Source organism: Mizuhopecten yessoensis, unplaced genomic scaffold (assembly GCF_002113885.1).
Source record: "Mizuhopecten yessoensis strain PY_sf001 unplaced genomic scaffold, ASM211388v2 scaffold8979, whole genome shotgun sequence".
In the NCBI taxonomy this organism is placed as follows: Eukaryota; Metazoa; Mollusca; class Bivalvia; order Pectinida; family Pectinidae; genus Mizuhopecten; species Mizuhopecten yessoensis.
In genome coordinates this window covers 25,035-37,587 of record NW_018407818.1, presented here as the reverse complement: position 1 = coordinate 37,587, position 12,553 = coordinate 25,035, and the positions used below count along the sequence as shown (strand labels likewise).

Here is a 12,553-nt window from a genome sequence, read left to right as displayed (position 1 = left end):
ATAAACCATAAACATACTTGCTAGCGTGTTCGCCTAATTGTCTGGCTGTTATCTGGCGACTGATAAACCCGTCAATGGGCGACAATCCTACCAATGTCGTGTATTTAGGAAAATCCACTTGTTATTGTAGATATACATAGCAAGAAATAGTAGGTTAGCACCTCTCTCTACGGTCAACCTCTAAATATATATTGCTGAAAACACAAACAAAGTTTTTGTATCATTAACATTTTGGAGCGGAATACAATATGAACCTACCAAGTAACACACTATTACTTTTAGTCATTCAAACGTGTAGATATCTTTCTCTGTTTTTGGAAATAGCTCGTAAATTAAGCAGTGCATTGGGAAACGCAATAATTCCGTCATACTGTAACGATTGAATACCCAATAAAATCATCCAAGTATGCATGTCCAAAACTTAATGCCCGGACTGTCACAGATGCAAAGGAGAAGTAAGGGCTGCTGACATGCTCATTGTCAAATTGTGCACACGATGTGTTCACGTTTTTTTTTTGGTGTGTTGTGCATTCACAGAACTGTATACACCCTTAATTATAACAATCACTATGATATATGACTAATATAGATTGATTATTATTCATAACATTTCCGGTCTACGGTTGATAGGTTTAGTCCAATAGAAACCTTTTGGAAAGCTTACGTATTAATTGAACCTTCCTCTGGCTATTCATTATTACGATTTCTTGTGAACCAGATGGATTAATTTCCGGAACCAAAACACCCCTCGGCAATTGCGGTGTTGATGTATATCTCTTTATCACCTAAAAATAATGATGAACATGCTATTGTTAATGTTGGCTTCTAGTTTTGTGATATGAACGGGATTAGCGTGTACATGTAGAACCTGTTTTCCCAACAATCTTAAACAAGATTTTTCATATATACACTTTATATTTGTATGTCCTGATTCTACATTTCACCTAATTGTTTGTACCCAAAATATATGCATTTTACATGAATGAATTCAATATAATTCTGAATGAGGAAACTATCAAATAAAAGACCCATTAGAAATAACGGACAAAAACAAATATTCTAAAGTACACACAATGACCTGATTCGCGTATAAAATATTATACAATAAGCGCAATCTTCTGAAATAAGAATATTTAAGAACCATCTAATGTCTTTCGATGTTAATCAGTATAATTGCAAAGCTATGTTAAAAGTTGTGCACTATTTGGATTCTATCTCATGCATCGATTATCTGAAAGACGATATCGATACTCACCAGATGGTGTACCATGGAGCTCTTCATAGACGTTTGGATTCGACCGACCCTCCAATGACTCGTATTCTCTGCTAAAACAAAAATAAAACACCTTATTAACTATGCACCATCGACAATCTGCCAGCACGAATCGTTGGAAGACCCTAAATGATGTGACACAAATATACCAAAAGGGTTTACAAGTCATGCTAATTAAACGAATTCGATAATACACACTCACTTGTCATTGACTGAATCTTTCCGGCGACCTACAAAACAAGCAACATAAAACAGTTACCTTATCCCCCAGACACATTCATTGGTATGTAAATAACAATTTATTTTTTTTATATATTTTTTTTTCAATGCATAAAAAACCGAATACACTCTGCTCATACACAAGTGAAACAATACTTCATTTTCCTCCAACAGTTAAAACACCTTGGTATCTCTATCAGGACCAACAAGCTATCTAGTATAAATTTATTATACCTGTTACATAATTGTAAAGTGAATAAAGCCCATATGTATTGGCCCCCAGAATGTTTACATAATTTAAAATCTGGCATGTTCATAACATCTGAATTTTAGTATAACAAATGGCGGCACGTTTCAGTAAGATAACGATTGTGCAAGTGTCGTACGCGTCAACATGGACCTTCTTTAACAGCACGGAATTTCTTTGTCAACAGACCATCAATGTGTTTGAGTGGCCATCATTTCGGGTTTCAATCCCACTGAGCAGGGATCAGTTTGACGATTGAGTGAGAAATGGACCTCAGCAGCCTAAAACGTTGCAACATTGGATGACGGGTCTACAGGAACTGTGGCAGAAGTTCCCGATGAGGTCTTTGAATCGACTAATCGCTTCCATGCGACGTAGATTTCAGGTTTTGGTCAACGCCCAGGGGTTCGTCTACGCGATTATTCTGTGAACTTGATTTCTACGTACGCTAAATAAGCCCTGATTTTGTCGTTTCATGGAGACATTTAAATTAAACTGAGGTTAATCTATTTGACACAACATATATATTGATATTTTACAGTGTGAATTTGTGGCAGTGCTATTATTTAGTTTATTTTGTAATATGAGCTTAATCCAAATTATTAAACAATACAGGATTGTCTTAGTGGGAATGCTTAAGCTGTACGTATGTTTGACGCACTTAACTATTTTCATATACTGATTCTCGTGCTGGTCCAACCGGTCTGTCTGGTCAACGTGTGTCTTAAGTGTTTGTTACCTGTGCTGTTTTGTTATGTAAATGTCTTTTCACGTGATCGCATGTCAGCTCGTTCCCGCACTGGACAGAGACCAGACCAGACATAGAGACCTATATAGTCAATACCGACATACATTATACCGACAGCGGTGAACAGAACTCTATTTATTTCCGAGTAAGTGTTTGAAATATATTAGTATGGAGCTATTTGAAATATTACATTTTTGGGTAACCTTTATGGAATTAGTATGTTTGCATTTCTTAAAATATTTGAAGAAGTTAAAATATCTTTCTTTGATAAACGTAAATTTGGGTGTGGTTTCCATCATCTTTTTATGGAAACTGTAATTTACTAAAGTATTTTAAAAGTAATTTGCTAAACATGCTTTCTATTTATTAAGTTTTGTTATTTTTCTTTTCAATGGAACCATATACCTATTATGTAGGCAACGTACATTATACGTAGATATCATTAGTAGACTCCTGTCAAAGCGATATGGTAGGCATTTTTAATATAAGGCACTATTACATTATCTCGCATTAATCATAGTTGATGTGCAAAACTGGTAAATTTTATAATTTGTCATGTATAAGTATTTCAAATGTATTGTATTAAATTCGTAATGTTAATTGCAACCGTTACGGGTATCGTGTATTTTGATGTAAAGTCAAGCTGATGTACATTGTATAATGTAGATCTTTTTTGTATTGTACATGTGCGTATATGTTTTATTTGTGCTATTGCAGGGTTTTTCGACTCCAATAAATGATTGTGTAAATAGAAATTTGCTTCTTCGCGATGTGTTAGAAATATGTGTTGCACCTGCACCCGGCTACACGTTTATAGCAATTCCTATACATTAAAGAAACATTATCACTACAAACATTTAACGTTTCTTTTGCAGGCCATTATATAGAAAATTATCACTATTGCGTGTTTTACCTGGAAGATGACTTCCTATTTCAGAGTACACAGACGCCTTGGTAATTTTATTCGTATCGAGTTGTTCATATGGAGATCTGTGAAGATATAGAATAAAACACAATAAAACGATGTAATCATTTGTTTTCAACCATAACTATTTATCAGTTAAAATAAACATTACTATTTAACAGTTACACACAATGACACTACAACCCTGCAGGTCGCTGGTCGAGAAATAAAGGACCTGCTGTTACCTGTTGCATGCATCGTAAGATGTAATTAATGTGGAAACCCACTGCAGAATTGGGGGTTTGTTTTTGTGCCCTATACATAAGGACACAAAATCGATCAAAATATGTCTGCACTAATTATAAAAGAATACACCTGTGGCTGCCCACTGTATGTATCGTACGAGGCGACTAATTTTGAAACCCACTGCAGAATTGGGACATACCAAAGTCCTTAAAAATGATATTGTTATTACCTGCTTAACGTTCAGCATTTGGGGAAATGGCAACAACTAGTTCACCCGTTGCCAATATAATGTGACTGGGTGGAATGCTGTGTCTGGTGCATTCGGCATGGTTTTTCAGTAAGCTGTACAATTGACTTTGAATAAAATAAAACCAAACCATAACTCTAAAATGTTGTTTTAAATAAGTGTTGAATGTTCAAACAAGATTACCGTTCGTCCTCCTCCTTATTGGGTGTCACAGCTGAAACAGACATTTTATAATTTGATAAAAAAATCCTTTATACCTTGGTAAAAATAAACGATTGCTATATATATATATATAGCCTTGGGTATTTTATTGTTTTGTATTGCATTGAATACAACTTAACCGACATGGCGAAATTAACACAACATGAAGAACTGTATGAAGAGAAGAACTTATTGATGTTGGACATTATCATTAAAACAACAAGTACAAGAGTATCAAGCGTTTTTCACCGAAATTACCTCGTTCTGAAAGTTGCACGTTCTGAAACTCCCTTTGTTTCAGATGCTGGCCTTTGCTAGAAAACAATATACAAAATTAATTTATATTTTCAATTCACAGCTATTACTTCACAATATACATCAAATTTCGGAAAAGAAATTCTTAACATAGTACGATGATTTTAATAAAGCACGCTTTTCAAACTGAACTGATTTTGGCAACATTGCATTATCATTAATATAAACAAGATATTTACGAAAAGACAAAATAACTAATAAACACCGAAACAGGATATCTGTCGATTTGGTGGCAGTATTAATTTACTTACATAAAAGGCAGTCTACCATTTCCTGTAAAATAACAGAGGTAGATGTTAAAAGTAGTGTATGCTTGTTTTACGTGAACAGATAACGAACGTACATTTAAGTAATTCAGTTGTCTTGAGTATGTTCAGTCCGTGATATAGACAACAGACAGAACTAATAATAATAATTGATCAATATAAAATGTAGATAAAACTCATAAATGATTTTTGCAATTTCCTTTTTTCTTCTTCTTTTGTTTGATATATTTTTTTTTAAAGATTTGAGTAATATGTACGTACGACTGATGAATATTCCAAGTCCAACTGTTAACAGGAGCGTGAGAACGCCGGTACAAATCAGGGCAACTCCTGTTACATTCATATTGTCGGTACCGCAGGAACATTCTTTATTTAACAAAAAGGAGTTGTTTTTTTATAAACCAATCAATATATGATATTAAATGACCTCATATATTAAGTGAACTGTTGTCATTAAACAGTGAACTAAAACGTGACATGTACGTAAGTCGTTCGAACTCAACAGTTATAATATAAGGACAAAATATAAACAGTGGAGATATTTGTATGATAAAGATGCAATTCATAAGTAAAGAAAAATAAGACAATGTGTTCCGGAAAGGTTAGCGTCTTCTGCTTCATCGACGATACCGGCCGTGTACATTTAGGCAAAAGCCAAGTAATTTAAAACTAAGACCTAAATTCACGATAAAGAAACAGCAAGGTGAGCATAGTCAAAAGCATCGACCCTCATACCATGTCATGGCATATTTATTCAATGAGATTGAAAATTAAAACAAAGAAGGTGCCTATATTCTAAAATGTACCTCTCAAAATCTTGTTTTGTCAATTTCTCAATAAGAAAACGACATCTAAACATATGAACATATTGAAAAATTGGTTGACATAGCAAGATTGATTTTGACAGTCGTGGTAAGCTTTTCAATAAATTCAGACCAAGAACTATTAAAGGGGAAAAAGGTAGAGAAAGGCTCCGTCAGTAAAAGGGAGAAACTTGTTGTAACTGAAATGCCAAAACTCTAATGGAAAATCTTGGCATCGAGCTTAAATGCTTCAAACGCTTGAAATACAAAAAAATATAGTTATCACTATGTATAAAAATATGAACTCTTCACATCGCCCATATAATAACCTTTAACACAGTAGCAAAAGGTGAATGTAAGTAACTTACCGCCCTGAACTGTACATCCAACAGCATCAAGTGATGTTGTATTTCCGTAGGTGTTGTATGCTGCAATCTTAATTGTATATAGTCGTCCTCCCACCAAATTGTCTACATATAAACTATAAATGTTCCTTCCGTCTTCAAATGCAATTGTCACTGGATAAACTTCTTTTGATTTTTTAAAGGCGTCCAGGCTGAATAAAACACGGTAAAACTGGGAGTTTCCACCATCCTCCCACGATACTTCGGCAGACATTTGCTTTCCACAGTCAACTTGCAAAATATTCGGTGGACTTGGATTTCCTATGGTTTTGATATAAATGAGTATGTTTAAAATATAGTCAAATATTACAATATATTAATCAGATGTATACATGTTATGGATGATTATCAAGGAAATTCGGCTGCAGAATTGAGATATATTTTAGAGTGAAAATAGGTTCTTGTGAGTCTATGATATCGTGCCAACAATACCATGTGCAGACGATCCACTTATTTTACACAAATCGTGCTCAGAATCGAACAATTTAACGATCGTTTGCTCCATAGGGCAGTACATACTACACAATACCGGAACACTCGTGTAAAATAAGGAAGTATTTAATTACTGATCAATTTATTTTGAATTTATCCCAAGTATCCAAAACATGCTACAATGACTGTAAAACTGTCAAGAATGGATTCCCCCGAATACCACATATCAGAACAGGAAGATACTATTTGATATGTCTGTGACTATTGCTTTGCTTATATTCATAAGTATTTTATACAAAAGGTACATCAGTGACATGGCAGTTATCTTAACAAACCTGGATACTGTATGTTTTTAAATTGCGTTCAGACTATTGCTTTTCAGTGTATGACATATGTCAGTTTCACACCTCAGTGAGTAGGATTTCCGGGGTTACAAAAACGTAAAAACTACATAACTCGACCCATTTTCCATGTTTTCGTCATACGCGAAATATCAAAATCAGGATTGGATTATGTAAATACCTACTTACTCAAAAATCAAAAAGTCAAGCCGTCAGGATTGCTTTCACAATGTCAATTTGCATGTGTTGATTACATTGATACCGCATCTTCAAAGCATACATAATGTAACTCAGAAAAGATATTCTAAAATAAAGTATATGAAATATCTTCCATATCACATACTACATTGTACGCCTGCACAAGATATGGTCTTATATACACTATCAGCATACAACGAAAACGCCAAGAGGAAAACAAGGCAAAGCGACTGGAATTTACTTAAAATGCCGGTTTTGTGCTAACATTATTAATTTACCTTTATCAGCAACTGTGAAAGTGAGTGTCCCGTTGCCCTTACTATTTGTTGCCGTTACATTATATAATCCAAACCAGGCCTCCTGTATGTTCGCACGTGTCCCCACTGACAAAGCTGACAGGTTCGATGAAAAAGGTGTATTATGTATAACAAAGTTGTCTGTCCCGTCGTTTAGCTCAGTAAAATAAGTATGTGAAGAGTTCTGGAAAGTCCATGTGAATGATGAAGGTTCCGGGTTTGACAGAAACATGGCATTCATAGTTAGATTATCATGAGTGGCCAACCATATCTGTCGAACTGTGAACACCCTTGGATCAAGACGCGGCGAACCTAATTTGGATGGAATTTAAAAAAGACACAAAAGAAGACAACTTATTGGTCTACGATTTAGTATCACACACAAGCAGACACACACATATATACAGATACACATACTACCGCATACACACAAACATGATTTAATATTTAATTACTGTCAAGATAGTACAATGATGTATGGTGAATAAGGGTATGGGTTGCCATAGTCAACTTTTTTGTTGCTGTTGCGAATACCTGGACGTCAAATGATTCCGTAAAGCTACTACCAACCTAAACTTGTCATGACTGATTCTATTTTTATTTTTCTATTTCAGGACTTTCAATTTCCGGTCCATATATAAAGCTTTTAACATTTTGTTGATATATGAATCACTGGATTTTATTCTGATATTTCTTTTACTTTTAAAAAGTGTGGACAAAACGATAAACTCCAGACCTCCTTGTATTCACAGTTTTCTTTACCGTAAGTTACGTTATGAAGCTAACGGGGTGTTTTAATTGACGTAATGAACCGTGTTAGCTACACGTATTTATGTTTTCAAGCTGGCGGTCCAGTTCAGTCGACGTAATTGAGCGTACGCCTTACAAAGTAGTGCGTAATCAAGCTAACACGGTATCTGGGTATATAATCAGCTGACGGCGTGTTCTTTACGTTCTTAATTTTACGGGCCTCTTTTCATTACATTGTCAAACTAACGGCATTTTCTTTAACGACGTTGTTAACCTTACAGTTTACCCTGGATTACGCCATTGACATGCCAATGTGTTTTATCGACGTTGTCATCATTCAGGTATATTCACAATTAGCATTTCAACATATTTTACACCAAGACATATAAATACAGTTTGAATTGATTCCCTTCTGCACAAATCGTGATTACATTTTTGTTCTACTTACGTGGTTAGCTACAAAGCGGAGAAAATATCGCAAGGTTCACGCCAGCGGTCGCCAATAGCGCCAAATGCGAAATAATACTATTTTGGCGATAAAGAAAAGTTCTGACGATTTTTTGGCGCACAATAATGTCAGTTGTTTTGTCAATATCTGTGTCAGTATATAGCTCTAACATAGGTAAACAGTGACCATCTAGCTGCCTTATCATGGTGAATTCACTCCCCAATTAACTATAAGTGTTGCGCTATTGTTACAATCAATCTGAATGGTACGCCTATATTGGCACACTGTATACGGAGCAACCAACTAGCCAAGGGCATTGGGGATATAATTGAGAGGACTAAGAATTTGGTATACAATACAACCAACAATAATCAACTTGCATATAAAACAAATACAATAAAATTTGATGACAAACGATCTGTATATCGAGGCCAATATAACTTAATGCTAATAGAACAGATTAAATTGTAACTGAAGTAAAAATTCAGACTATAGAAACATTTCACTTACTGGAACACTTCATGACATGGTTTAATGTGGACACAATTTTAATACGTTATTTAGGACAAACTAGAAGTTTTTAGTGCTGACTTGATATATCATATGTTAGTGTCGTGACGGATCCGGACCGAAATTCAGGATTTTCTGTTTTTAACACTTAACATATTTTTTAATGATTAGATTTATTTTGAATTGGAAATATTGTATTAATATCTTTGTATTTATATGAATTTGTGTTATTCTATTTTTCTGGGGGGGGGGGGATTTTTTTCAGAAGAAAACTAATGAAATCAAGGAAAAAGACAAAGAAAAATGTAATATAATACATGGAAAATTTAGGAATACAACATTTTAATAAAAAATTCGTAGGGGATCATAAAGTAATCGAGACACAGAAGTTTTATTTTTATGTGAGCTCTTTGTAACAAACAGATTAAAGATTTATATTGATGATATAGTAAAGAAATACTTAAGCAAAAGGATTTTTTTGTTTGACCACGGCGCCTTGTTAATGCCTTTAAATATCTTTTCCGACAGTTTTGGCGAAAGAATGTTTTGAAGCTGGTGTGAACCCTATATTTTCATAGTTGTCATGTTTTTTAAGCAAGTATGCTATTAATAAGCGCCCTGGTAATTTCGTGTGATCCCCTAAGTATCAGCCATATGAAATTAACATCTGTGCATGCCTTCAATAATATTTTTTTTTCTAGATCGTAATCTCTGTCAATTCCGTTTGATATCTGTAAAATGCGTATTATCGTACTTCAAGTCACGCAATTTTTTTCATAAAGAATACTCTCTTTATAGGTTAATCTCATAAAAACCGCTGCTATCGCCTCTTGATCTGGATAATGCAAATAGTGACGTTTTCGCAATATTTTTAGAGTGCTTGTTCATGAAAAATCGAAAGCGTTCTTGGTGTTGTTTTGTTTTCAATATCTCAATATTTAACATCGTATGGCATTGCCTCTATAATTCTACAAAATTCAGTCGGCATTCATGTAGGCTAAGAATGTCACGGACCGATTGTTGACGTCATGATTATTATGACGACATAGTTGTTACATTGGATACCACTGACGTTGGATTCCACTGACAAACACTTGTTCATTGAACAAGCATACACGATACAAACGTCATTTGAACTAAATGCTGAATAACAACAAGTGCAATTGTGGGTTTTTTATGAGACGAATAGATTCCAAAAATGGTAAATATAGGTATTGAACTGCTTATAATTGGCATGCATAGTCAATATGAATTCCAACTGGCTAGCGCGCTTCATTGAATTTGCCTTTGTCCATTTGGCATTCATATTGCCTATGAATGCCAACTGAAAGCAGTTCAATGCTTAACTGTACACCGACATTTTCTTAAAACATGCAAACAAAACCTGAAGATGACAATATAAAACGTAGGGAACACAATGCTTTTAACCGAAAGTTTGGAACTTGATTTAAAACACCTTTCATTTGTATATAGGGATTACAATGATTTATTCAGTATGAGTAAATTCACCGAAAACTGCAATACTGTTGCTTTAAAACGGAAAACACTCCCAGTATCTTCCTCGAAATAAGCCATGTTGTAATATCTTACGTCGGAAAACCATTTCAATTATGTATTTGTCCTGTTTACTTTTAAATGAGCACTGGTGAGCTTTGACACCTGGTCGAGAGATACGGTCGGAACATCTGATTATTCGAGATCTGAATGGTCGAGAAGAGACGTTTGTCGATTTTGATTGAACGAGAACATATGGTTGTAAATTTTGAATGGATAATAGAAGTTCATTGAGTTTTGAACTTGATGCAGAGTAAATTATTAACCTGGCGACGTGGTTTCAACGACTTCATCAACCTTTGACTATTTCACGGACTTCAGTTTTTTTATTCGCGAACAGAACATATAGTCATGACTTAGAGCTTAGGCCATCTTATGACTCTCAATCTAGAGACGAGAGGCAGCAGGCGACGGAAAGACTAGCATTTTTTGTTTATATTTTTCAAAAAATACTATTCATTTTAGTAGAACACTTGCCTAGGTCATTTTGAACATACTTGATACTGAGAAACAATGTTATCTGTAAGTGAATCCACTAAAATAAATGTGCCGTTATAGTTCGATGTAAAATAATATAAAAAAAAAATTGCCGTTTGTATTATGTGCGTGTATCAGTTGCTTACTGTTTCAATCATTTAAGTGGTTCTTGCTTAAGAATGGCGGTTATCGCTTTGGCTCGATTTTAATCATAATTTCGACATTTGACATTCTTGGTAAATATATATATACATTAGTAATGACTAAAAAATAATCATCATTTTCAGCTTCAACAATTTGGTCAGATACTAATTTCTTGGTTTTCGAATCAATGAAGAAAATACAACATACACAAAACGTTGATCCTTATGTTCTTGGTCACTGCTGTGTTAGATACACTGTTCCTGGCAGAACATGTGTACAGTCCTGTGTCCAGACAGCCAGCTGTGGTCAGGGTGTAGCTACTCTCCAGTACATCTGTAGCGGTAAACAGTTTTGTGTCATTGCTTTTGAAGTACCATGTTATTGTAGACGATGGGACACTCTCCACCTTACAAATGAGAGTCTTGGATCCGTGTTCAGTCACATTAGCGTATCCTTGGTTGTACTCAAGGCTGTCTATTTCAGGAGGAACTGAAATGTAGAATAACTAATTATGTATATATGCATTACAATACAGTTGAGGTTTGAATTCAAAGATTTGTTTGTATAGACTTTTATCCAGTTGAACGGATGACGAAACAAGTAAATCGACATTGATCTTAATAGGAGCTGAATCATTACTCGATCTCTTTTTATAATTGATTACGTGATTTAGAGCTCATAGAAAAAAAAATAGATTAACTTCAAGAGGAAGAAACATACCTGATTGACAAAATAATGTGTTCATATTTATTTTGTATACAAAAACCACGAAAATGTAGAAATATTTCGTGTGGTTCGTGACACGTTGTGGCGTAAGGACGTATATATAGTTACTGTTAAACTATACTTGTATTTGTTTTTCTCTGTTATGATTAACGCATTACATGATGAACATTTAAGAAACTGTATCATATGCGAACAGATGTATTAAGCATTCTTCTAGTTTCAGCTGATAATAGTCACTATAATTTATACTTTTTATTGTTAATATAAGCAAATTATAAACGCCGGGAAATATCTGATGTTTACAGTAGCTTAAGCATTTGTTAACATATTTATTTAATTGTTTCTGCATGTAGAAAAAAGCTATTGGCGGGCATGTCAAATAAAGTGCTGCCTTCAATGTATTACCGAAACAGCATATTAGTTTCCATAGTTACGTAATGCTAGGGGGTTTACTCGTAGTTGATTTGCTTGGTGAAGGAGAATGTATGGGGTATTAAGATGATTTTATTTCCAAAACATGTAATGTGTAATAAAAAAACTGTTAAACAACTAGTAAATTTAAATAACAACACATTGGATACTTTTTTAAGTGATGCTTAGACACTTGTGTTTATTTCTCAACACTGTGTGGATGTTCAAGTACATGACAATTGTATAAAGTATAAGTTTTATTGGACTCACTGCATCTACAAACTAAATTTTCAAAGGAGTACTTCAATTTGCATGGTCATGATTTTTGCACTATGTACCAGACTCTGCTGAAAGGATGTCCCTTGCTCTCCAAAGTACAAACAATAGCATGCC

The 12,553-nt window shown here is 34.4% G+C and overlaps 1 protein-coding gene across 1 annotated transcript; it reads right to left on the bottom strand.

Annotated features, from left to right (window-relative positions):
• Positions 1 to 668: 668 nt before the first annotated feature.
• On the bottom strand, positions 669 to 11,768 carry LOC110456959. Its single transcript, XM_021508029.1, has 12 exons — positions 11,744 to 11,768; positions 11,231 to 11,512; positions 7,123 to 7,452; positions 5,838 to 6,134; positions 4,928 to 5,032; positions 4,652 to 4,673; positions 4,344 to 4,399; positions 4,068 to 4,098; positions 3,401 to 3,477; positions 1,476 to 1,503; positions 1,256 to 1,326; positions 669 to 785 (listed from the first exon to the last, which is right to left on the bottom strand). Exons 1-12 carry the CDS (start codon positions 11,766 to 11,768, stop codon positions 724 to 726), a joined length of 1,386 nt encoding a protein of 461 aa, XP_021363704.1. The 3' UTR covers positions 669 to 723.
• Between the last annotated feature and the right edge of the window lie 785 nt (positions 11,769 to 12,553).

What these genes read in the sequence shown, in the direction of transcription:
- LOC110456959 (XM_021508029.1), bottom strand. Translation starts at nt 11,768, where the DNA reads ATGAACACATTATTTTGTCAATCAG. An exon ending in CATAAGGATCAACGTTTTGT is followed by an intron (nt 7,453 to 11,230) that starts GTATGTTGTATT and finishes CATCCAAATTAG; the next exon opens with GTTCGCCGCGTCTTGATCCA. An exon ending in TTTCACAGTTGCTGATAAAG is followed by an intron (nt 6,135 to 7,122) that starts GTAAATTAATAA and finishes TCAAAACCATAG; the next exon opens with GAAATCCAAGTCCACCGAAT.